Here is a 26,908-nt window from a genome sequence, read left to right as displayed (position 1 = left end):
TCTCAAGCGTCTGCATCTTATATACTGCAATCCAATGATACTGTGTATTTTCATGTATCCATTCTATCCATTATCCTCAAGAGGTTGTTAGCACAGGATGTCACGAGATACATTTAAACACCAGCTAAAGAACACATTTTAAAAGTCAAATTTATCACTGGGCCTCCAGTAATGAATCAAATTACAATATTTGGAATGAAGCTTGTAGACACTTTTTGGAAAAGTCTCTGGCAAGTTTTCATGTACGACTCTGGTGAAACTCTTTCTATATGTACCAGGGCTTTTCAAGCCAAATCTTGTGGGGGGGGGGGGTTCAATTTGATCAGATCAGACCTAGTATGCAGAAGTACAATCCACTTAAAATTCTGCAAACATGTCAAGACGACTGGGTGTCTTTAGGTTGGTGCATTTTTTTTCACCAACTAATTTCCTTGAATCCATCCAAATGATTTGTTGAACCACTTTCTCTTGACATTTACAAACATATCTAACAATGCCCGATCAGCTCATCACCATCAAAGATGTGAAGGATTATGATTTCGAAGAAGAAAAATAAGCTGGTTTTGAAAACTCAAATAAATTGCTATGTAACTGCAAGCGAAGAAGAATAAAATGACAATTTTCTCAGGAATATAGCCACTTTTACTTTAATCTACAACCAACATTAACAAAGACATATTAAAAATAAGGAAAAAACAGTTACAATATACATGAAAACAAAGCTCAACTGTAGTTACTGGAATAAAAACATTCAGCACTTTTTATAGAAAAATTCCCTAAAAATTTGTGTAATTCATTTCTGAAAATAACAGATTTTGCTCCTTCAGTGATCGATGCCCACACATGGTATTACAAGAAATCTATTTGCATTTTATGTAGTGATGCAAAAAGTATATTTTCTCTGTTACCAATGCAAATACATGTATAAGCAAGAAACCTCTTAAAAAAGGGGCGAATATCTCATACCTGCCAATTTCAGTCAAGAATAGGGGGGAGGGGGGTTTGTGAAAGTCGTGAAATTTCTATACAACACTGACAATAGATTTCTGCTCAACAGCTCCCTAAATTTTTTTAAATAAAAATTGCTGATGTTCTACAAAAGTATGACTGTGCCTGATGAATAGGGAAAGTTGGCAGTTGTGAATCTGGTCAACAGTTGAACAAGAGCGACTTTGGCTTTGTTTGGCATGTAAGTGCACCTAAAAAAAACTTGTATCAAATCGAACCATGATTACAACTACTTCTGTTTTGACGGATTCTATATAGATAACAAATTACATAAGACAATGAATTTGAGAACTTTGAGTGAATAAAGGTACACATTTAAGATTATTTACAGCCTTGGCACAAAGCGAATATCACAAGTTTGGATGCCCACAGAAGCTTCCAACACTTCCCAGTAGATGATGAGATTAAAAGTTGATTTCGATCCATTTATTCATTAAAAACGATAAGTTGTGCAGTGTCCATCTATACACAGGTTAAAGCCTGGATGAATTTAATAAGGTCTATCCCTCCTATCTCTCCTGTCGCCCATTCTATCACCGCCCATCTTGAAGCCTGGACCCCCTGGTCCTCCACGCCCACCACGGAATCCACCTCCTCGTCCTCCAAAGCCTCCACGACCGCCACGATCACCACCAAAGCCTCCACGGCCTCCGCGATCACCAGGACCGCCCCGGTCACCACCGCGACCACGAAATCCACCACCGCGGCCTCCTCTCATGCCGCCACCCATGTCTTGGCCACCTGTATAAAGAAGTCAAATGATAGTTATGAATTAAAATTGTCTGACATTGCACTTACATCTAGACAGAACTGTTCTTTTTTTTCTTAGGCACATAAACATATATCTGTTACAGGCAAAATAACCATACATATGTAAAATTGTCTTAAAATTCAATTAGTATTGGATTGGATCAATCATGTTTTGATCAATTTTCAGTATTTCATGGAGGAACAAAATCATTGTGACTTTGGAATTTCATATCTGGTTGTCCCAAATTTGATCTCAAAAGAAAAAAATTCCTGAACATCACATATCATGTTACTAATGTAAAGTGAAAAAGGTAAGGAGAGCTGAATCACATGACACATGAACTTACCACCACCACCTCCTTCCTTGGGAGTTGAACATCTGTTACAGCTTTGTCGCCATCCAAAGTTTTTGTTGCCACAATCACTGCATTATAGAAAGGTGAGAAATTAATGACACCATCTAACTGCATGGGAAAATGTACCACATAAACATATTCAATCTGGAAGCAAATTCTACCAGGACTCATGGAATATGTTAATTGGGGAACTAGGGCATGTAATGCAAACCATATTGACTGATTCTATCAATTGATTTGTTACAAATGTTTGTGTGTACATTGTAGTATATGTAAACAAACACAAAACTTAATGATCAAGGGCTTAGCTTTTTGCCCTGGTTTTCTAACAATTATTAAACACATATTCCTGATCGCTAGCACAATTATAGAGCAGTCTTTCCAAATTGCTGTATGCCTCATGCACACCTAAAGGAAGAATACGATGGTAAATGTAGTACGCGAGACTTATAACACAAAAGGTTTGCAATAGAATACAAATATGAAAGATAATCTTTTAACCCTAAAGAGGCGAGCCTTTTTTTGGCGTTACATGACCGGGGGGGGGGGGGGGGGGGTGGGGGGTTCAATCAACAAGGAATGTTACTGAAACAGAACTATAACTTAATGTTGACTATTTAAGTACAACTATCTGCAGATGCCATCCCTTTGCTCTTATACCTTCATCCTATACTTACGAGCATTCCCAATCTCCATCTCGGTGTGAGCCTCCACCTCCGCCGGGTCCTCCCCTTCCTCCTCCACGTCCGCCGCCACCACGGCCTCCCCTATCCATGCCACCACGACCTCGTCCACCCCTATCAAAGCCCCTTCCACCACCGCCGCCGCGACCTCCGCCGCGACCTCCACCTCGGTTGGCTGGACGCTGTGCTAGTTCTACTTTGATGGTACCGCCTGCGAATGGCTTGCCTGCAGGAAAAAAAACAAAAAATCCACAATGACGAAAACCAGGATAATCGCAAAACCGATACATCTTCTTTAATTCAAATTACATATATGAATGATTGAGGAATTATATCAGATGGAGAGAAAGACAACACCCCATGAGGTGTGTAAGAATGAACAAAAATATTGGTGTACTCTGCAGTTGCACTTGCCATGGAGGGGGGGAGGCAGAAAATATGTGATCAATTTTCAAGATCTGGTTCTTGACAGATGACAAAATATACAAGCCCTTTACAGAAGTAATATTGCCATAGAAATGTAGGTGTTGGCATTCACAATCATGTTGAATTTGATCCTTGCAGTGTGAAGACGATTTCTCAGAGTGTTCCACACCACAAAAACACTGTAGGACACTTTACACTCACCATTGAACCATTCAATAGCCGATGTGGCAGTATGGGGATCATCATAGGTAACTGTGGCCTCTCCTGTAGGTTCATGTGTTTGCTTGTTCCTGTAGATCCAGATCCTATCCTTCTGGGTTCTCTTATCAAGCTATCGAAGGTTAAAGACAAAGAAAAAAAATATATTGAATCATCACATATATTTATCCCAAGGAACAACATACCCAATGTGCTTCCAATATAAACTGGCCAGCAAAAGAAAGTACCCACTTCTTTCATAGGCTGCACACAAAAATTCACCCCATAGAAATAAACAATTTTTGTACACAGGTATGGTGCAATATCCATTAGTAATCACATACCCAACAGGAAGTGATCAAAAGTCACAAAATGTAACAGAATGAGCCGTCCAGGCACGAGGAGGACATACACATTATTGAACATTGTTGTTTGTGTCTGGTTTTTTTCATCCTTTGACATTGACTTTTGTGTAAAACCTGGACGGCTCATTCTGTTACATTTTGTGACTTTTGATTCAGTGACCAAGATGCTGTACATGTCATTTTATTTCTTTGTAATAAAGATAATCACTTCCTGTTGGGTATATGATTACTAATGGATATTGCACCATACCTGTGTACAAAATTGTTTATTTCTATGGGGTGAATTTTTTAGTGCAGCCTTTGAAAGAAGTGGGTACTCTCTTTTGCTGGCCAGTTTATAAAAAAAACCAAAAGGTTGTTCTGCCCTCCGAGCACTAACATTAATAAATAATATACGAAAATGGGCCTTCCCCGTTATTTAGGCCATCGACTTCGCCTTCAAAAGAAAAATTGCACCTGCATTGCCAGAGGAATTGTCGTAAGGAATTTTAAATCATTGATTTTTCCCATGACAATGTATGGACTATTGCCTTGTTTTTTCCGTATTGGGACCTTGCTGTTCATTCCAAATAATTTATTTTTACTGTACCTAATGGTAATATGTACAGGACCTATGTTCATTTACATAGGCCATTAGGGACACTAGGGAGTTGAAGCCAATAAACCATTTCACTTAACAGCACCAGCTGAAGACCCAACCACTTACATAGTCTGTGATCCTTACACATGTAGTCTTATACACATCCATTTGAACGATAATTTTTATTAACTCCATTTACAGTTGTGGTCATAAGTTAGTGAACCCCACCACAAAATGCACTCCTCCACGCCGAGTGTTAATTGTAAACAGCATTACTATGTTGACGAGCCCAGAACCTATTGAATGTTATATTTTATCACCTGACTTCAAAATTAAATACGGTATCTAAAACTTGGCAGAACTTCAAATATGTTCGATTTCTGGTGGGGTTCAACAATTTTTTTTTAGCACCAATGTATCCACTGACAAAGACCAAATGTTGACAGTATGCTTCAAAACATTCTTTTCTTTTTAAAATAAAGATTAAATGACCACATATTTCTAAATGAAAGTGAAGATTATTTCTACTTCTTTCAGGTAACGGAATGATTATCTATCTTAATGCACAGTAGATTCATTGTGTGCCTGAGCTCCTTATGTTCCCCTGTACATCAGCTTAGTGCCAGTGTATTATTTTATCTGCGTGTTTACCTTGATGATACCGATTTGTCCAAAGTGTTCTTTGATCTTGCCTTCATCCACAGCATTTGGCTGCATCCCACTGATGAAAACGGTGTCGTGTTGTACTTCCATCTCTGCTCCAAGAAAAATAAAGTTCATATATTGACAATTAAAGATCTACAAGAACATTGTGTGCACATAATTGTATGAATAACAAAGCCAAGATGAAATACGAATATATAAGGACAACTTTATATCTACATCTGAAGCCAACAACAATGTTGAATGAAACATGTGAGATTGGAAACATGTTAAATTCAAAACAACATTGGCTACAATGCCCCTAAAATGCTAATTTTTGTTTCACATACTCTAGATAGGTATTTGATCAAATTTATATTTCAAAAATTTCAACATCACATTTATTTTCTTATGTATTCTATTGTTTTTTGACTTTTTGTTTTTCATTGTTTTTTCAATGGAAATTGTCTGGGACTTTATTTTGACCATAAAAAAGATAAAATTAATTGATTTTCAGCCGTTAAAGGAAAAATAATGATACATATATGAATTATGGCTAAAAACACTATTTGCATTGGATTTGTACACAAATTCACGTTTTTAATTTTGGTCTACATGCACTTACGAAATGTTGCGTAATTTCGGAACCGCGTACCCGGGGGGTCACAATTTTGGTCTCAAAAGTTGCGCGAGACTTGAAAGTAAAATGTCAGTGAGCGACGCTGACATTTCAAGCAGCGGATTTATCACGGAAAATGTCAAAGGGCTGAATCAGCCCCCCCCCCCCAGTCTTCTTAGGGTTAAACAAATTTATTGTTCATATTATGTAGAAAGAACAAAGTAGGCCAAACTTTCTTGAGAAAACATTTCAAGGAGCAAAACACATGGTTTTGTTTTTTGATGTAAATATAACTAAGTTTATTAAAATTCAACAATTCAAACTGACCTCCTCCTCCTTTGTTGTATCCGTTGTCAGAGTCTCTGCCGCCAAATCCTCCGCCACCATCACCTTCAAAAAGAAAAGAAAATTCAACCATGCATTAATATCACAGTAACATGTACTTGTTAACATTATGTGGTTGCAGCGGAGTTCATCATTCAGTACCTATAAGAAAGGAGTCAAAATAAATGAGTTAGTAATGCAGTTGTGTGTGTCATTTTTTTTTTCGTCTTTGTTTCCATCTTTTTTGGTTGCAACTGTTTTTTTTTAACCTTTTAATTCCTTTTTTATTCAATTTTTTAATAATTATACGAGGAAATAAGGAAACGTACAAGAACAGGCTTCATTAAACACTCCACATTGAGTGAACAGATCTGATAAACCGCTTGCAACTACCTGGCATGCCCTAACTTTCAAATGCATGTTATTTTCTTCCTGCATACACCATAATACCATACCAGCAAAATGCTTTGCATTCATAACAGCACCTCTGTCAAATATTTTACATGAAGTTTGCAAACCAATAACCATCCACATTTTTTTGGCCTAAACTATAGGCCATTAATGATCCATAAATTCACATTCTTTGCGAAACCTTCGCCACTAACAACTATCCATACCAGATCACATGTACTTAGTAACTGGCAAGTTGCTGCTGTTCGTTGCTGCGCAGGTATTTCTTACCAAGCATATTTTTCTTTCAATTCAAACACTACCATCCCATTTATTCAATACTGTCTTAGAAAGTCAAGTTTATCATACCTTATTTCTCTTCTTAGATGAGAGGCAAACATGTTATGGAAATAAGAGAAAAGTCCGCAGTAACATGCTTCTACCCGAGACTCCCACCCCCCCAAAAAAAAAAAAACCATGTTCCTACTTCACCATCAAAGGATTTTTCATATTTAAGAACCTACATGTAGATATATGTTCATATCATTCCAATTCACGTTTCTTGTTCTCATTGAATATTAGAATAGTCAATACCCCACAAGCTCTTCTGAAGTTCATATAAACTGGCTGTACCCTGGCATTTTGACCAAATTCCATCAAAGGGAAAAAATATGCATAACTCTTATCAACACATTTTACAACAGTTTTTATTCTCGGCCCTCTCCCTGTCCTTGTTCGAAGAGAAAATTCTTGGCAATTTCTATATACTGCATCAGATTGCTTTTTTCCCCTGCATACTCATCAATACACACACTGAACTTTGTTCTCTTGATATATCAACTAAACTATAAAAATCCCAAAATTTCACAAACCAAGTAAATAGTACATGATCCCATCAAACACATTTCTACACAGGAATATAATTCAGATGCATACATTCAATGGGGATCTAAAAAAAAATCCTGTTTGTCCCAATATATGATACCGCATATCACAGGTGTAACTCTTTTTATGACTGTTGTGATTACAATGTATGTCAGAAGTTTCTTTCTTTATTCTTGTTTTATTTTAGATACTTTATGCTGCTGAAGTGTATATCACTCATGTTACTACAAATGCTGCGTTTACTTGAATAAATACATCAGGATAACACCAAAACTTCAGCACTATTTTATCAATTCTCAATTGGCTGTCATGCACAAAGTACTACTTATCCCAATTGATTGAATCAATAACTGCAATTGTTGGCAACTACTACCCGGAACGCAGTGTATAACACAACTCATTTTAGTTCCGACATTGCGCATTAAAGTATGTTTGTGCATGAAAACTTGTTCACCTTTGCACTCTATTTCACCTGTAATCAAACAATGAATAAAGTGTGAACATTTGAAGAAATCTCTGCTCCTTGTCGATTACCACATGCTGTAAAGAATAACATTTTCAAAAACACTAGAACACATAAATAAAACTTCATATATCCACAATCCACCATCCCTACCTACCCAATGTTAATTCAAATCTTAGAAAAATTGCCAATCTTAGATGCTCTTTTTTTTTCCTTCTCCAAATCAATATTTGAAATCAAACTTACTTTTAATTGAATTCTGGGGAGAACTAGCTTACTTGGTGGGTTTTTTTAATCGCTCTTCAAACTCAACCAATCAATAGCAAACTTTTGAAACGGGAATTATTGAACCCAAAAATATTGTGAAGAAAAAAAACATCAACTCTTAATAATGTTGCAGCACTATACCACATTCTGTGAAACATAAGGTGATTTATATTGCCAAAATTCAATCAGAAGCTCCATTTGAAAAAACAGCCCCTATTAAGATATCAAAATTGATTCATCATTTAATATTCTGACCCATCTGACCAGGAAATCTAAATTACGGACTCTTTCTGATTATCATATTTTTCATCATTTTTTTTTTTTTTAAAGTTATCTTTCAAAGAGAATTAATATATGAATGTAGAACACATTGATGACACACCTGAGGCGGGTGACCTAGACTTACCACCATACTTATTGAATCCACCCCTGCCGCCACCGCGATCACTGGTTGTATAAATAAAGGGGAAGTTGATTTAGAGCGAGCAAGAGCTTAGGAGAAAGGGAGCATTCTATACCCCATTGAGGTAAAGCTCCCCGGTCTCACGTTAAGCATCTTTACATTCTTCACTACAGCCTGAATCAGCTTCAATGTCTTCTTGACAGTAACCGGTAGTGAGAAACCAAGATCAGCTGTTCAGGATTAATCAGGCAATGTTCATATACAGTTTACAAGATTACAGATCCAGAGAGGTTTATTCTGAAAATATACCTTGCAAATCATACAATAGCAACCAGTTTTATTCTTGTTTTCTTTTTCTGTCCCGAAATATGAGTTTGATCGTCATTGCAAGTACAACTTCCTGACAAGTTACCATCTCTTCTTTCATAGGATATACAGGGTCTACAAAAATAAACCTCTCTTCACAAATTGATCAAAACTTAAGGGTTTCAGTTTAAAGTTGGCCTGAGGCAAAGCTATGTTTGATCCTTATCAATAAATAAGGTACTTAGCAAATGTTTGATACTGGATATTTTGAAGAAAATAAATGATTCCTATCATAGAGCAAAAATATAAGCTTTTCTATGAAAGGAGCTATGGTATTCAATAGCCAACAAGACACAAAAAGCAACATAATTGTAAGGTGTGGCCATTAACTTTGTCATACATGTTCACTCTAACACTTTTTTACTTGAGCCTTTGGACTTTACTCAGAAAAAATAGAAAATTTTCTACATAAGGCATGTATACCTCGCTGGTTTTTTTTTAATACTTTGATCTAAATTAATGAACAGAATCACCTACATTTTAAAATATTAAATGTTAAAGTGGCATTTAAAAAAATACACATTTTTACTAAAGAAAATATCCTTTTGTTTGATATGTACTCCACTAATATTACCTGACACAAGTAAATTTATGTGGTATTGTTAAAGTTGCATGATCCCTGGATTCAGAGGGCACTGTTAGACATACGTACAGGCTGCGGACAGCGCCAGCTGCATGTTATACGACGGGTACGCAGATGCCATGTTCTGAACGCCCAAGATCTGACAAATTTCAGTTCGCGTATGCTTTGGCTGCTGTTCGAAGATCTTGGCAGGTTGTCTTTGTCTCTTGCTATGAGATGTGATGTCAGCAGATGATTCGGCTAATGCCGATGTAGCCAAAAGCAGCATAGGGTGTGTGTTCTGTGAATGTGTGCACGTGCTGCGCGACAGGCTGATGATTGACAGCTATGTTAGTGAACTTCATAATGAAGATGGCAGCGAGTACAAAACCGTCCAACAGTGCCGGGGATAGTGCACCTTTAACTTAACTGATTATTCTACCGATGTGCTTCTAATACACACAAAATATTTAACAAATCATTTGAACCAGGGCTGAGTCATTACAGGGTTGTTGTTTTTTTTTATAAAACTTTCACATGATGCTATATTTCAAACCTTTTTTCAACTAACCAAGTATAGATGTTTAAAAGTTGCAACAGAACAAATGGCAGTGCCCATCCACTGGGATAATTAAATTACGGTCGATAAATTCAACCAAGAAAATTGAGAAATCCTGCTTGGTTCTACTTTTCCGTATATCTACTTGGTTGACTTAAAGTTTAAAAAATAGGATCATCAGAAAGTTTTGATATATATATATATATATATATATATACATGTAGATGTAGATATGGAAATATAGATTTTTAGAGTGGTTGATATTATCATTCTTGATAACACTGAATTTCTTCTGTATCTTCTTTTTGGGGGTCCACCAGTCTGGAAGAAATTGCATCAGTGACAGGCATCATCTTTCGGTCACAGGTGGACTGCCCACTTTGACTCAGCCCTAATATGACTTAAACAAATTTGAAAAAAATTAATACCATTTTCATGTTCTTTACATGACAAATGTTCTAAATGGCCGTCATGTAATCATATTTCACTTTATACCCAACAGGAACTGATGGGTGCTAGTAAGTTTGGTTCTGATATGCACCAACTTGAAGTTATTCTTTTTGAAAAATCTTTAAATCAACAAATGATATACAGAAGCTTTAGCCCCAAATAACTTAACCCCCATGTTGATGAGAAATTATGTTGCATACATAATTTTTATTATAATAATTTAAATGGGAGAAAAACTATTACTGTGAAAAAATATATTAGACTCATTTTCAAGATTCAAAATGAATAATGTGATATCAATGTGTATATGTTGATGTTAACATACTACTGGGTATATGAAGAAAAAAAAATTAACACTAAGTACATGCGTATACACGTTCAGGGTGCATTAAAAAATACTGTATTAAAAAAGTACATTGAGACATACATGTAAAACCATAATTTAATTACTAGAACCAGCCAGTTCAATACATCTAAAAAATAAACCCTTTGACAAAACTTGTGTCTTTGTTTCTCCAATCCTAAAAAAGCTCCAATTCAAGGTCAATGGGTCAGTATATAGGGACAGTGATTTTCCGCGATCGCGGAAAATGGACGGAATTCACGGAATCGACCGTTTGAAACGGAAAGTGGCTTTTCAAACGGAAAATCACGGAAAACATGTTTTTTCTCATAATGCACAAAATAGCAACATAAATTAATCCAAAATACGAATATCAACTGAAAAAAACACGATCTCACTTTGCAACAACAATCAACACATCCCAACTACACTCGAGCCTCTCAATCACTCGATCGTATCTAAATTAGTTTACACTCACGTCCGCATATAAGGCAGAATTCGGCCGTGTGTTGCTGCCCTCTGCGTTCGGTCATAATATAATGATCACGGTGATTCAACAAATCCAAAATGGCGGATAGGCGGAAGTCGTTGACTGCTCAAAACGATGTCCGAAAAGTCCCCAAATCAGCGATAAAATCCCATTTAACAATAAAATAATGCTAATACTATGAAAGGTGAGAATGTATTCATGTTGATTATGTTTCTCTAAATAGTTTTTGAGCTCGAATCTCTTCGATTAAAATGGATTGTAAAGCGATGTTAGTACATTGGTAGATGCAAATTTTGAGCAGCGCTAGCATTTTGACATCGCTACTCATTGCGTAATGGTTTTCTATGTAAACGGAATTGTCAATTTTTCATGTACACAAAGTCTATGGGGAAACAGAATTTCCGTTTTCAGACATGCTGAAATGGAATTTGAGATTTTCTGAAACGGAAAAGGCAATTTTTAGAAACGGAAAATCACTGTCCCTAAGTATACAATAAAAACATTCATACCAAAATAGTAGGTCAACTTCCACCTCATAAGGAGTATTTTGAAAAAATCGCGATTTTGAAAAAAAAGGGGGGAAAAAAACCCTTGTGCACAGTACATTCAAGAAAGATATATCATCGCTTGCATTATATTTTCAAGTAGACTAACTCAGGTGTCTTATCACCATACATCCCTTGCTCTACGTCATATAACGTCACACCTGTGCAAATATAACTTTACTGCATGAGGTGATGCATGCAATATCATATTACATGTTTGTCTAATGCTTATGAAACTGGATTCCACTCTGCGTGATGAACGCCCGTAGCTGGGTAACAACTACATTGTGTGAAATTCAATATGAAAACTAGCACTTCAGGAGTCTGAAATGGATAGTTACAGTTGTAGATCTGCAAAATCTGAGGCAGGAGTGACAAAATGGAGCAATAGTGGAGCGTTGTGGCCCAGTGGATTAATCTCGAGACTTTGAAACAGGGTCGTGGGTTCGAATTCCAGCCATGGCGTTATTTCCTTCAGCAAGAAATTTATCCACATTGTGCTGCGTTCAACCCAGGTGAGGTGAATGGGTACCCAGTAGGAAGAAATTCCTCAAATCCTCGAGCGCCCGATCAAGGTAGGCGTGCTAAAGCCGGGGTAATAATAGCCGGGCCAGCTGGGAGAACAGTTTTCGGAACTGAAGTGGCTACCCTGGGTAAATATGCCGCTATTATTATTATAAAATCACTAAACACTATGAAAGTGAAAGTTACACTTTTCCCTCATTTCAATCATTTGAAAATACCATAAATGGATGTCTCATTCACCATCTATACACTAAACCCATCTGCCACCATATCAAGGCAGAATATTTAACCTTTACTATCCCAAGAAGGGGGGGGGGAGGGGCAGTGGAACAGGGGACCATTCAACGCACAATATTTTTAACGCATCGCTCCCTGAATATTTACGTTCTCGTGCATCTTCTGAGATTCTGTTGTAATCCACGAAGTAAAAAAGGAATGAATAGTCAGTACTTTTGCACCTCCTTGAGAAATTCCGAAGAGAAATATATTCATGACTGACAAATGAAATGGTAATAACTGATCGAAAGATGAAAACAAAATCCTAAACAACTCATTAACATTTACTACTGACCCATTTCCAATGGAGTTCTATGCATAACCTATTTCTATAACACTCATGGTATAACCATGTTCTTACTTGTACACCAAGGATTTCAAACACCTTATACTGTAACTGTAAAGCATGTTTGAAAAGTAACATGCCATATTCTTTTAATTCTTGCAAAACACCCTTTTCATTAGTTTGAAACTTGGCTGGTTCTTTACATTTATAGATGTAAACAAAAAATGATAATAGAGTAGCTCCTTATTATGTTTAACATATACTTAAAACTACATTTTCAAAACTATGGCGAAACCTGAAACGAGAAACCATTGTAATGTTGTTAGACAAACCAATCAGAACAAGCTGTATACTGAAAATATTACTTGTAGCATAGGACATGTATTAACACTGACCCTGTACCAATGAGAATAGGAACAGGACAGGCCTGTCTCATAAGGTTCAATTTGTATTAACACCCAAATTATTTCTAGAACTGTTGTAGATTAAACCACGCACACACATGAATCAATGTACCAGTCTTATTTGCTAGTGTAACACTAGTTCTTTGATTAATGATATTCACCCTTCTTTTTTTTGTGCATTATTGTTTTTTTTATTCAAGATATTTAATTATGATTTCGTGTCATGACGACTCAATAAAAACATATGAAACCCACAAAGAATGAAATGAGATAAAAACACCTTAATCACACTGTAACTGATAAGGGCTTTTTCACATGCAGACATATCTATGGACTAGAAAATACTTTTACCTGAAAAGCGGCATCCTGGCATTTGGAAAATGCACCTATTCTCTATTTTGTTTTGTAAGTCTTCCAAGATACAATCCTGAGCCACTGTACCTTTCCAGGAGCCTGTTGCATAAAAGTTACTATTATGGTAACTTTGCCATCCGATGGCAACTACCATGGTAATGCTGATCAACAGCCAATCAAAATCTAGGATTCCATGCAAATTACCATTGGATGGCAAAGTTACCATAATAGTAACTTTTATGCAAAGGGGCCCAGGACCTTCACAACACATGCAAACTTTCAAAATCCTACTCGGATAGTTACTCACCCAAATCCACCATCACGACCGCCACGTCCTCCATAACCACCGCTTCCACGGCCGCCATCATCCCGACCTCGGTTATATCCACCTCCGCCACCACTTGGCCCACCTAGAAATCAAAATTCACGGAGTCAAACAATTACTAATGCAAAACCCAACCTACCTTATATAATTTGGTTGTCCAGGAATAATGTCCCGTGTGCCATGTGTTTGAAAGCACTGTGGGTTTTTGTCCAAGTGACTACCAAATTATTTGTTAGAAAAAAAATTCTTGAATCTCTCCATTTCTGTTGCCAACGTTATCATTGCAATCCAATTTTATGACATTAAGAGGACATGTAATTTAATTGATAATATTAAATGCATGCATGTGGCTTTTAACAAACTATCTTACCATATGTTTATTTGAAGAACATCCTACAAAACCGTACTAATCTTCTTATCCAGATTATGTACATTTAACTAACCCTAACATCTTTCAGGAATAGATTGCGCCCGATGATGTAGACTTACCCTGAGGAGGGGGTCTGTATCCGCCCCCACCACCACCACCTTGTGGCCCAGGCCCTCCAGGTCGCTGGTTGAACCCTATAAAAACACCAAACCACAAGCTCTCACCAAGGCTGAATACTTGCCTACTTTCATCTATAATACTTGCAAATCTTTATCTACTCTACTTGTAAAGCTACGACTAAATACAGAGAAAACAAACCATGTAATTTTAACCATTCTAATGATCTCTTCGCTTCTTTCATCCCCTTAAAATTCAACAAACATGACCGTATATAAAACTTGTTACCACAATACCTGCAGATTCTATCTCCACTTTATTTATGTCTTATGATAATACTATTGAGCATGCATCAAATTATCTTAGTTTATGGGGTCTTTCCAGATAGCACAAGAGCTCAGCAAAACATTCGTATGTAAACTTGAAAATTATACCAAAAGACATTCAACAGGAAGGTTATCTATAAGGCCATCTAACAGTCTTCCTACATGTACATCATGTGACTGCAATTCAGCAGTGTGCTTTGGAAGCCATTAGGCCAAGTCAAGAGACAAAGGCTCAATATGGATGACCAAAAATTGTTGTGCAACTCACCGCCTTGTTGATATCCACCACCTTGTTGGTAGCCACCACCACTACCACCACCACCTGCAACATAACAAGATACCATTCCGAATGATAATATTAACCTATCAAAAGAAATGACTCATGTTATTTTGTCTGTTTTTATGCACTTGTTGTAAATAAAAAATTTTCCCATAAATATATTGTATCATTATTAAGGCTGGGGCTAATAATCTAAAGATTTTTATTGTTAAACTGTGAATTAAGAAAATCAAATTCATTCATTCTAATGAATGTCCAACTTTCAAAGCAAATCAAGATGCTTTTTTTATTTAATTTTTCTAAGAAAAGCGTATTCTATATCATTTCCTTTGATGCACACAATTATTGTCACAAAGATTTTGGATTAAGTGATTTAAATCTTTTCATTTGTCTCTTCCACAACATAATCAAAATACTCAACACCTGTTTACACATAGTAACCCATAAACAAATGTTATATTCAACAAGGTATACTCGTCCATCACAACATCAATAAGCAATGGCATGTTCAATGCATCCTTCGACATGATCATCGCCACATGATGCATACTCCGTTCTCCAATGGAATCTGCAAATGTGAACATGCCTGGTAGTATAAAACAGTTACTGAAAAGCAAAATGATCAAATTAAGCACTGGATTGTAGCAAGATGGGCATGTGTGAACAAACCTGACTGCTGGCCTTGCGGTTGGCTGTACCCTCCAGTGTTCTGCTGCTGCTGCTGCTGGTAACCACCTGAAAGTGTGAACAGGGATAAACATGGATATTACCCGTTTTGCATGCATGCAACTTACAGCTACTACAAATGAACAGTTTAGAGTTAAGATAGTTTGAAGAGTCAAACGTGATCGTGTGATGGATTCGATTATACCGCAAGGGCGTGTGGTAACAAACCTGACTGCTGGACTTGTGGTTGGCTGTAGCCTCCCGAACTCTGTTGTTGATAACCACCTGAGAATGTAAACATCGATATAAATACCAATTACATATCTCGTATATATGGGGTTTACAGCTTCTATCAACCACCACAGGAAATTAAGAGCATTAGAGATGGAAGAATGAATGGAATTTAAATGAAGTTAAATATCAACACAGAAATTTGCTGGGTACAGATTCATTGAAGTATGTCGCCAAGGCGAAGCTTATGAAGTCATATTAGAGCTCCATTTCTACTCTTGTGAAGAACCTGGATGCACTGGATGAGTTTTCAGCATCTGAAGTGGATGCTACAGTACAAAGTGGTATGGTGTTAGTCAAAGGGAAATTGTATGTTAGAGATTGGAGGGCCAACTATTATGCATAGAAGAAAAAAGAAATCTGCAAGCAAGAGAGAAACATATTTTGATTGAAAAGGGTCATATTTTTCAGAAGCAGGTATTAGTTATATTCCATTTTGCAGGGATGCCAGCCCCTTCAAAATTTTGAGAAAAAAATTAAGTATCATCCAGTAGACAATTTTTTTTTTTTTTTTTGGGGGGGGTGTATTTTATCTATAAATTGTGCATGCATTTTTTATATCAAAATCCTACAAAAATATTTTTGCATCTCTAAATATGGCTCAATTTAATGCAGAACAATATTGTTTTAGCCCAGTGTAATCACAAACATAAACTAAAAACTTTGGGTCCAAACATTGTATTGATATTAGAATGACACTCCAAAAATGTAACAATTTGAATGGTAAAAGGTCAAGGAAAAATGAAAGAGCATAAACCCTGCAGAAATCAAAAATGGGCAAAGATTAGTAGAAAAGGAAGATATGCTGGTCTCTTTATCTACAATTACTCTACCAAGGAAGAATTATGATTAGAATCCCCTCAAGTCACCAATATCCTCATACTAATTTGTGTTAAATACAGTCAAGCTTACAGAATCACCTTCAAGTCAGTTTATTCTCCCAAGTCAAAAGTATTATTCCTAAAATCCCTATTTAGCCGATGTTTGGTTCCCTGCTCCACTTTTCTTTTTTCCTTTTTTTTTTGGGGGGGGGTCTTTTTTTTTCGCCATGCAGCTTTTCATAATATGCAACACTCGGGCAATTTCAGCAGATAAAATTTCGAACGATAAGCGAGTTTGACTGTATGACACATCTTTCGAATATGTTGCTGTATGATAATGACAACCACGAATGAGAGAATGATGGAGGCCTTAGAGTAGAGATGCCAAAAATCCATCTTCCTGAAATAGGATTGAGGATTTAAAATGACACGGGTAATTACTTTGAACACACTTCTGTACAGAGCGATGTAATTTCCATAATAAAATATCGTAAATTTTAATGCAAATCAGGGATATTATTCCTTAATATTTCCATTTTATTATTTTTTAGGAGAAAATGGTCATTTATGATGAAACCTGCAATTTATAGTTTGGGTAAAACATAATATTGCAAAAGGGGAAGAGTTGGCATCTCTGGAAGGGCTTTGCCATTATCCTCACCTTGTGGCTGATCTTGACCATACTGTCCACCACCACCACCACCACCACCACTTTGATATCCACCACCACTACCACCACCAGACTGACCTTGGCTGTAACCACCACCTCCTGGCTGGCTCTGCTGTTGGTAGCCCTGGGTCTGCGGCTGGGCTGGGGGTTGGCTGTAGCTTGACTGGCCAGCAGCCGGCTGGCTGTAGGCTGGCTGTGCTGCTTGGGCTGCTTGGGGCTGGGCATATCCTGTGCTGGCAGTGCTCTGTTGACTGAAGCCTAAGACAGAAAAGATATAGGGAATTTTAGAACGAGTGAACAAGAATGGCATCCACATCCACGAATCATGCATGTCTTTATACGCCTCTACTGACTGCAGAAAAATTACATATTGTTCTTAATGCCTATGGTGTAAGGAGGAAGACGGCTTGAGAGGAGAAACTATGTCAAACAAGGGTACATCACACGAGAGCTGGTTGACAGGAAAGACATCCTGGATCCACTCTCCACTCTGATGGTCAGCAAGGGGGAGGAAGTGCTGTATGCACAATGCCTTTAAATTGTGTAATCATGTAGCAAAATTTTATTACAAGAAAATAGATTAGAAAATTCAAGTAGTTGCCATTCAACAACAAAACTTCATCTAAAGGTGCATAAAAGCTTCAATGAATTGATATAAAGGTATTGTACATATACTTCGTCATGTCATCCACAAGTGTCTAGATGACAAGATAGCGGTACATGAATTTAATTTCTGCAGCGGGAACGCCAGATCAGTCATTGATATACTAATCTGGAGCAGGCTTTTAGCCTGATCTGCAAAATATTAAATAAGCTGAACAACTCTAAATCTACATGGATGAAATAGCAAAACTGACATAATATCAAAATATCAACTGTCAACATAAAGTATTGGGGCACTTTACATCAAGTTAAGCATCAGGATTGTCTCAAATTTGGCATTAGGATTGAACAACATCCTTCACTTAAAGACACTTCTTAAAGAAATCTCCTTTCTTTTTCTTTATTACGTACCAGTAGAATATGACTGTTGTGGTTGCTGCTGTGCCGCTGGCTGAGTAGCGTATGTGGTGGAGGAGTATGCTTGTTGACCTTGGGCTTGAGGTTGCTGAGAATAATCATACCCAGTGGAGGCCTGGGGTGCTGCTGCCGCTACAGCTGCTGGTGCAGGGGCTGCTGCTTGACCATATCCCTGCTGCAAATAGAACAATAGAGGGAGTGGTGTTAATACTTAATAAGCTTGAACCAGCTGTACTATAGCATGGTACCATTAATTTTAGAGGAAAAGGGAAGGAGTATGGAAGACAAAACTTGACCCCTCTTAAAATCAGACGAGCCAGTTAGATTTGAAAAAGGGCCTGGAAAATAACTCATATTCACAAATTCACAACTGCTAAATAATCTATCAGTCAACTACCACTTGTATTGGATGGTACCAGGATGGACTTAACTCTGACCCAGTAAAAGACAAGAAGTACCAACACAGTAGTGGCATTTCAGGTGTGAGCATTCTGGTCCTTCATAGTTTAAATACAAAACCCATGATAAACATGGCTTTAATAGCATACAGCACAATGCAGGGTCTGAATGTAGAGACTTGTACTTCTCAGTGACTTTGGAGTCTATAGTCTCCTCCACCCAAATGAATTGTCAATTTCCAGTCTTTGTAGAATAGTAATCTTTGCAAAATAGGTATCTAACCATATGCCTAAACCACAGACCAATGACTTAATAACTGAAGACCCATTTGATTCAGCAAACAGTACTTTAAACTTCTACTTTTCCCTAATGCATAAATACCATTGTACCAAAGAGAGTACTGTTTCTCAGCGTCCTAAGCAGTCATTTATCAGGTTTCAATGAATTGTGAAAACTATACAGGGTCCAATTCACACAGAGACAATTTTCCTATTGCTTCCATAAATTATACAATTCAATAAATGAAAATTGACTGCAAGATCAATGGCCAAGCTTTGTTGAAGGTATAAAGTTGCTTACCGCTGCATACTGTCCTGGTTGTTGGTAACCACTGGTAGCTGCAGGTTGAGCTGCTTGCTGCTGATATCCAGTAGTGGCTCCATACCCATACCTGAAAAATGAATTCAGTCAAGATAATTGGGGTTAGAGTCAGTTACAATGCATTAAAACCCCATAAAAAAAATTGTTTTCCAATTTCAAAAACCCAACTTCCAGTTGCACTGTAGTGATAAGATCAACAAGTGGAATGCCTCTGGCCGTCTCACCTGCATCACGCGATTCAATATAGCAGCAGTGCTGATTTTGAAAACTACTATAACTCGCACAAGATGTTCAGTGATACTTGGTTACTCTTATTTCCACGTTTTATGAACTAGACCAATACACTTATAGAGATATGATGGCAATTCAACAAATACCCCCAACGTGGCCAAAGTTCTTTGACCTTACATGACCTTTGACCTTGATCATGTGACCTGAAACTCGCACAGGATGTTCAGTGATACTTGATTACTATTATGTCCAAGTTTTATGAACTAGACCAACACACTTTCAAATTTATGGCTGTAATTCAACAAATACCCCAATTTGGCCAAAGTTCATTGACCCTAAATGACCTTTGACCTTGATCATGTGACCTGAAACTTGCACAGGATGTTCAGTAATACTTGATTACTATTATGTCCAAGTTCCATGAATCAGATCCATAAACTTTCAAAGTTATGATGGTAATTCAACAGATACCCCCAATTCGGCCAAAGTTCATTGACCCTAAATGACCTTTGACCTTGGTCATGTGACGTGAAACTCATGCAGGATGTTCAGTGATACTTGATTAACCTTATGTATAAGTTTCATGAACTAGGTCCATATATTTTCTAAGTTATGATGACATTTCAAAAACTTAACCTTAGGTTAAGATTTTGATGTTGATTCCCCCAACATGGTCTAAGTTCATTGACCCTAAATGACATTTGACCTTGGTCATGTGACATGAAACTCAGGCAGGATGTTCAGTAATACTTGATTAACCTTATGGCCAAGTTTCATGAACTAGGTCCATATACTTTCTAAGTTATGCTGTCATTTCAAAAACTTAACCTCAGGTTAAGATTTGGTGTTGACGCCGCCGCCGCCGTCGCCGTCGGAAAAGCGGCGCCTATAGTCTCACTCTGCTATGCAGGTAAATGAATTTGAAAAGAATAACATGTTTTCCCTCAGGAGCCATGGTGGAATCAGAAGTCATACGGTAATTCCAGCATATGTTGAGGCATCTCATCATCGGGAATATTCAAATTATTTTTTCAAAGTATGTACCTAAGCAATACTTTAAAGAAATGTTAATAGTCAATATTCATACCATGAAGTTGAAGTCAGAGTGTATAAAAAGTATTATATAAGTACTTGTACTGCACATACATGTATTTCCATAATTGGCATAATGCCATACCCCCCCTCCAAAAAAGCTACATCAGAAAAAAATCTTTAACATTATTTCCTCCCAATCAGATACTTACGACTGTTGGGTGGCGCCATAACCAGCATATTCTGCAAAGAAAACAAAAAAAGATACTTTATTGTCACAATATAATGTACTTATTTTCATTTCAAGGAGCAATACAAATGCTAACTTTGAGAACTCCATCTCGATCTACAAAAATATGCCTCTAAGAAGGAAACACGATTGAGATTCCCTCACGATGAACGATTTAAGGTAAACTACATGTACCTTCATATCAACAACACAATTAGCGAACTACTTCTTGCCCGAAACCATCACCCGTTGGAACTATCTCACTCAAGAAATTGTCACTTCAAAAAGCTCTGAAACCTTCAAAATCAAATACAAAGGCCCTCCCAAAACCCAAAACCATTAATAACACCACCACTCTCGTCAGCCCCGAGTAACACTTCCTGGCGAAGGACTTTAAGGAAAAACAACTACAAGGTACAAGACACTCTACTGGTGGAAAGTTAAAAGTATAGCCTACATGTACGTACAGCCTATTATAAAAAAATCAAAGAATCTAAATTAGTTTTGTGCCAAGATATACAATGAAAAGCTTTAACAGAGGAAATTGATAACCCCCCCCCAAAAAAAAAGCAACCAACCACTAAAGTTAGATCAAGAGAATGCAAGTCAATGTATTATTTTTGCACACTCGAAGTTGGAACTGTCAGTGGCCTTCAGGTAAAATGTGCCATACCAGACTTCAACCCCCCCCCCCCCTGAGCCCCAGTAATACCCCTTTCATAAACCCAATTATGCGGCTAATAGCAGCATAATTTGGTCGTAAAATCGGAGGAGGACCAGAGTTATCCGCATTATTTTGATGCTGCAATTATCCGCATAATAGCGGCATCGGGACCAGATTTTGAGTTTATGAACGCATTTCCAAATAATGCGGATAATTGCCATGGTGCGGTCACAAGGTCACTCTTTTCCAACACAACCACATCGGAGGGGGCGTGTGCAGTTGTCATGACGATAATCCGCCTTTTTCAGGACGGGCGCTCATAAAAATAGTGCGGATTATTTTCGGAGTTTGTGAACGCAATTTTCATTGAATTATCCGCATTACTCTTAGGCGGCTAATTGGAGGATGGGTTTATGAAAGGGGTATAAAAGAGGCTCCTTTAGAGCGGACATAGCAGTGAAGAGAGAAGAATAAGAGAAAAATCCAACAAGCATAACATTGAAAATTTCATCAAAATCAGATGTAAAATAAGTTGACATTTTAAAGTTTCGCTTGTTTTCATACATGGGTCATTCCATGCCAATTCACCCAGTGAATGTGCAATTTTGCACCCGACCCTCTCGGAATTCGTTGTAAATTGGTACACATAAAATTCACCATGGCCCACGCACAAAACAAAAAAAATAAGTCCAATTGATCCGTCGGTTCTCGCACTACGGCCCGCCCTTTTCTCCTTGTTTTGACAAAAATGGGCGTGACCTTCAACTTTCAATGGCCACTGCGTCGTAATGTGTTGACCAATTTTCATGAAACCGGTACCATTTATTAGGAAATTCAGAGAGGAATCCAAAACATGCATCAAATAATGTATTGGAGCGATTTATAAGGTCGTGACCTTTGACCTTTACTTTGACCTTGAGTTTGACCCCCGGACAAATAATTTTTTAACTTGATTTTCGTGTATGTTAATTATTAGTATGATATTGACAAAATATGTTAAAATCAATGATGATATTTTATTTCTTCACCTTTTAAAACTCTTCCAAAGATACCATGAAATTTCACTCTAGTCCTACATACTGATATTCATGTTAGTAAAGTGTTTACCAGTTACATGATTCTTCCAATCTTAAGTTACAGTACGTATGCACATGAAAAGAAATTAAGCTCATCAGTTCACAAATGAAGCATTAAACATTTATGCTCATGAATAGCTATCTGTTTAGGCATTTTGATGTTCAGCAATATATATCATATATATATATATATATATATATATATATATATGATATGTTTAGGCATTTTGATGTTCAGCAATATATATCATATATATATATATATATATATATATATATATATATATATATATATATATATGATATATATTGCTAAACATCAAAATGCCTAAACATATACCTATTCATGAGCATAAATGTTTAATGTTTCATTTGTGAACTGATGAGCTTAATTTCTTTTGTGCATACGTACTGTAACTTAAGATTGGAAGAAATCATGTAACTGGTAAACACTTTACTAACATGAATATCAGTATGTAGGACTAGAGTGAAATTTCATGGTATCTTTGGAAGAGTTTTTAAAGGTGAAGGAATAAAATATCATTGGTTTTAACATATTTTGTCAATATCACACAAATAATTAACATACACGAAAATCAAGTTAAAAAATTATTTGTCCGGGGGTCAAATTCAAGGTCAAAGTAAAGGTCAAAGGTCACGACCTTATAAATCGCTCCAATACATTATTTGATGCATGTTTTGGATTCCTCTCTGAATTTCCTAATAAATGGTACCAGTTTCATGAAAATTGGTCAACACATTACGACGCAGTGGCCATTGAAAGTTGAAGGTCACGCCCATTTTTGTCAAAACAAGGAGAAAAGGGCGGGCCGTAGCGCGAGAACCAACGGACCAATTGGACTTATTTTTTTTGTTTTGTGCGTGGGCCATGGTGAATTTTATGTGTACCAAATAACAACGAATTCTGAGACGGTCGGGTGCAACCACTGGGTGAATCCAGATGGAATGACCCATATGCAGAACTCGTGACATGCAAATGAGAGAGTTGATGATGTCCCTCACTCACTATTTCTTTTGTTTTTATTGTTTGAATTATTCAATATTTCAATTTTTTTTAATTTGACAATGAGGAACAACTTGACCAAAATATGTTTAACAATGGTAATTCTACATATTCATGAGAGGCATCATTCATATTACCATGAGCAGAAAATTAGAATATTTCATATGATAAAATACAAGAGAGTTGGTGATGTCACATCAGGGCAACCTGAAAACATACCTGTATAAGAGTGTTTTTTACAGATATTGAGTTATTGTTCAGACATGCATGTATTATATGTAAAGTTTTTTTTTTCTGCTCTGAAGCCCCTTGAGCATCTAATCAAGATGGAAAGTGTGCTATACAAATCTCATGTATTTCTTATTATCAGTCCTCTCATTTTACACACCAGTATGTGTATACAACTGTTTCGTGAAATTAAAGGACAGGTCCACCCCAACAAAAAATTGATTTGAATAAAAAGAGAAAAATCCAAAAGCACAGCACTGAAGATGAATATCATCGGCTGACTCATTTGCATGTCACCGAGTTGTGCACATCACTGTTTTGTGAAAAATTAGTGAAACTTTAATATGCCATAACTTTCTTATTTTACATCGGATTTTGATGAAATTTTCATTGTTATGCTTGATTTTTCTCTATCTATTCAAATAGCAATTTTGCGGGTGGACTTGACCTTTAAGCAAAACTTAAGAATGTCATAACTTTCTTATGGGTCAATCCACGTCAAATCAACCAATTTTCATACAATTTGACACTGATCTAAATATAGCAGTAAATTCCTTAAAATGTGAATATGCCAAATTTTAAGCCATTTACAGCTATTTTCATATCAATGTCAAAGTCAAAATACAAATATGACTTTATGTATTATTTGTAGCTTAAAATTGAACAAGGAACATGATTTGCAATTATCAGCTTAAAGTCACAATCAGTATTGAAATGACACACAAGTGAAAGTGGGTGTAAACACATTTTAACGCCCTATCATTACGGAAAATTGACCCGATTTATTGTTTATGATTTTCAGCTATTTTTTTCAAGGTCATTGCCAATAAGAATTGTGATGCATATCCTTTTAGTACTAATTACAGACTACCATTACAGACAATACCAGTGATTGCTCGCTTTTCATTTTTGATTTATCCCTATTTGAAACGTAATGAAAACTTGTACGTGTCGTTTTACATCGATATTTGGGCGTTTACGACCGTTTTCGAATGCGTAAACCAGCTATTAAACATTTCGGTCACAAAAAATGTTAAGTATCCCATGAAAATATAGGTAAATGTCTATCAGTATACAGAAAATGGGGTCGCACCTCGATGGGACGAGGGGTGATTCGTGACCTTGAACTTGGCAACTTTTAGAAAAAATCCAACTTTGAGGGCGCCCTTCAAGAAATTGACGTGCATGGTAGGGCCAATTTTTTGTAGGTCTGTTGAGCAAGTCTTAGTCTTCAAATATGCATAATATTGGGTTCTAAGCTAGTTGAATTTGGAAGTTATGAGCCTCCAAACAGGCACCCAAAAACATTGACTTTGGACACTTAACACCATTTTCGGCGACCTCGTGCACAATAACGGCTGGTCAGATCCACGTCATAATATATTGTGTGTGTTAAGACTATAAAGTTCTTAAAATTTACATAAAATTAGAACACTGCTTCATCAAACTTGGCTCCAGCAGTCAATCAAAAATAGCTAATTTTATTCAAACTTGATTGTTTGGCCACGCATTGGTTGCTAAGGGAGGCCGTAACTTAGCAACCATTTGACCTTGGGACAAAATATTTATTTGGGGGCACATTTGGTGCGAGTTCTAAGAAAATCGGAGGGGGTCGGGTGACAAGCATTGGTTGATTTGATATGGATTGACCCATATACATGTAGATTTCCAATTCGTCTAATGCAAATTCATTCAATTAATACCAACTCATCTACTACATGTATCATTTGGTCAACCATCAGTTCATTCACTCACCATATGGTCTACTTTTATTTGGTCTAATGCCATTCCATCTAATAACCAGTTGGTCCAATAGCCATTTAGTCCATACCATTTGGTCTAGTTGGACTGAGTGTTAAATTGTGCAAAATGAATGAAAATGAAACGGATATTAGACCAACTGGTAAAGAGACGAAATGGTCATAGACGAAATGGTGATTAGACAAAGTGATTGGCTATTGGACCAAATGGTACTTTAGACAAAATGTTAGAATGGCATTAGACTAAATGATAGACCATGTGGTGAGTGGACGAGTTGGCAGTAGACGAATTGACAATTGAAATTTTTCAGTGTTATGCTTGTTGGATTTTTCTCTTTATAAATATTTAAATCAACTTTTTGTTGGGGTGGACTTGTTCTTTATTCTTTAACGTTAACGCATGGTTAGGTTCCAGATTCAGCAATGTACAGTACGCATCCACAATTAGGATATTTAACGTTGTTTATATAAACTATTGCCAACAGGCAACACCAAGAAAACTTATTGCTAAAAATCTCTAAGAAATCATCAACAACATTATAAGTTAAAACTTCATCACAACAATTGTTCAAAATTTTAATTCATTTTTCATTAAAAATTTTTTTTTAATCCTTTTTATTTTCAGATAAATACTGGTACCCCTACCGTACCCCTCCCAATCGCTTCCAATGTCATGAATTTAATCTTTAAAAGTTCATCATTGTACTGTACAGGATTTTTTTCCAACAAATCAAACATTAGATTCAGGGCATGCACAAACTCACACATGATCACACACCAATATTCAGCATGGGCACTCGCCACACATGGAAAGCAATCACACACAAAGTCAATGCAGCTAACATGCGCAGAGTAGACCTCGCGGCTCGAGCATACAGTACCGGTACAGCAAATCGTACAACGCAAGAAACCACGCGCGGCCACGACACACGCCGTAAAAAATATAAAACTTCGCCTTCCAAATTACAACATATGAAAATACACAAGGTGACAAAAGATATTTCATTAAATTCAGCAAAAACGAGCAAAATTATTTATCACGCTTTGAAAAAGGTGGGTGGATAGAGTAAGTGATATTTCTTACGAGAATCTGCCGACATGGTGATATGAGTGAGATAACACAGGCGAGGTAAATGTCGGAATGACGCTAATTTGCATAATTAATTGACACGTGATACGACGTCATAATAGGCGCCAAGAACTGAACAGGATGAACAGGAGATGGCGGTAGACTACTAATGTCATACTACAGTATCCCAT

At 36.8% G+C, this 26,908-nt stretch overlaps 1 protein-coding gene across 27 annotated transcripts; it reads right to left on the bottom strand.

Moving 5' to 3' along the window:
* Positions 1 to 619: 619 nt before the first annotated feature.
* Positions 620 to 26,908, bottom strand: LOC129254578 (RNA-binding protein cabeza-like). 27 transcript variants are annotated; one of them, XM_054893058.2, is made up of 17 exons: positions 26,733 to 26,809; positions 20,880 to 20,910; positions 19,384 to 19,474; positions 18,400 to 18,580; positions 17,377 to 17,643; positions 15,832 to 15,888; positions 15,607 to 15,672; positions 14,926 to 14,979; positions 14,334 to 14,408; positions 13,827 to 13,929; positions 8,363 to 8,403; positions 5,955 to 6,017; positions 5,018 to 5,121; positions 3,425 to 3,554; positions 2,792 to 3,023; positions 2,106 to 2,182; positions 620 to 1,749 (listed from the first exon to the last, which is right to left on the bottom strand). In XM_054893058.2, exons 1-17 carry the CDS (start codon positions 26,746 to 26,748, stop codon positions 1,499 to 1,501), a joined length of 1,839 nt encoding a protein of 612 aa, XP_054749033.2. In that variant the 5' UTR covers positions 26,749 to 26,809; the 3' UTR covers positions 620 to 1,498. The 27 variants fall into 27 exon arrangements, with proteins under 27 accessions (XP_054749033.2, XP_054749040.2, XP_063968856.1 ...); XM_054893065.2 differs by having other exon boundaries at positions 17,464 to 17,643; XM_064112786.1 differs by having other exon boundaries at positions 18,400 to 18,577.

Source organism: Lytechinus pictus, chromosome 2, assembly GCF_037042905.1.
Source record: "Lytechinus pictus isolate F3 Inbred chromosome 2, Lp3.0, whole genome shotgun sequence".
In the NCBI taxonomy this organism is placed as follows: domain Eukaryota; kingdom Metazoa; phylum Echinodermata; class Echinoidea; order Temnopleuroida; family Toxopneustidae; genus Lytechinus; species Lytechinus pictus.
Note: the sequence above shows the minus strand (reverse complement) of the source record. Positions and strands in the feature narration are given on the sequence as shown.

Excerpts from the sequence above, each read along its gene's own strand:
- LOC129254578 (XM_054893058.2), bottom strand. Across the intron at positions 19,475-20,879 it reads TATGGCGCCACCCAACAGTC|GTATGGGTATGGAGCCACTA; the intron begins GTAAGTATCTGA and ends TTCATTTTTCAG. Across the intron at positions 18,581-19,383 it reads AACCAGGACAGTATGCAGCG|CAGGGATATGGTCAAGCAGC; the intron begins GTAAGCAACTTT and ends TTCTATTTGCAG.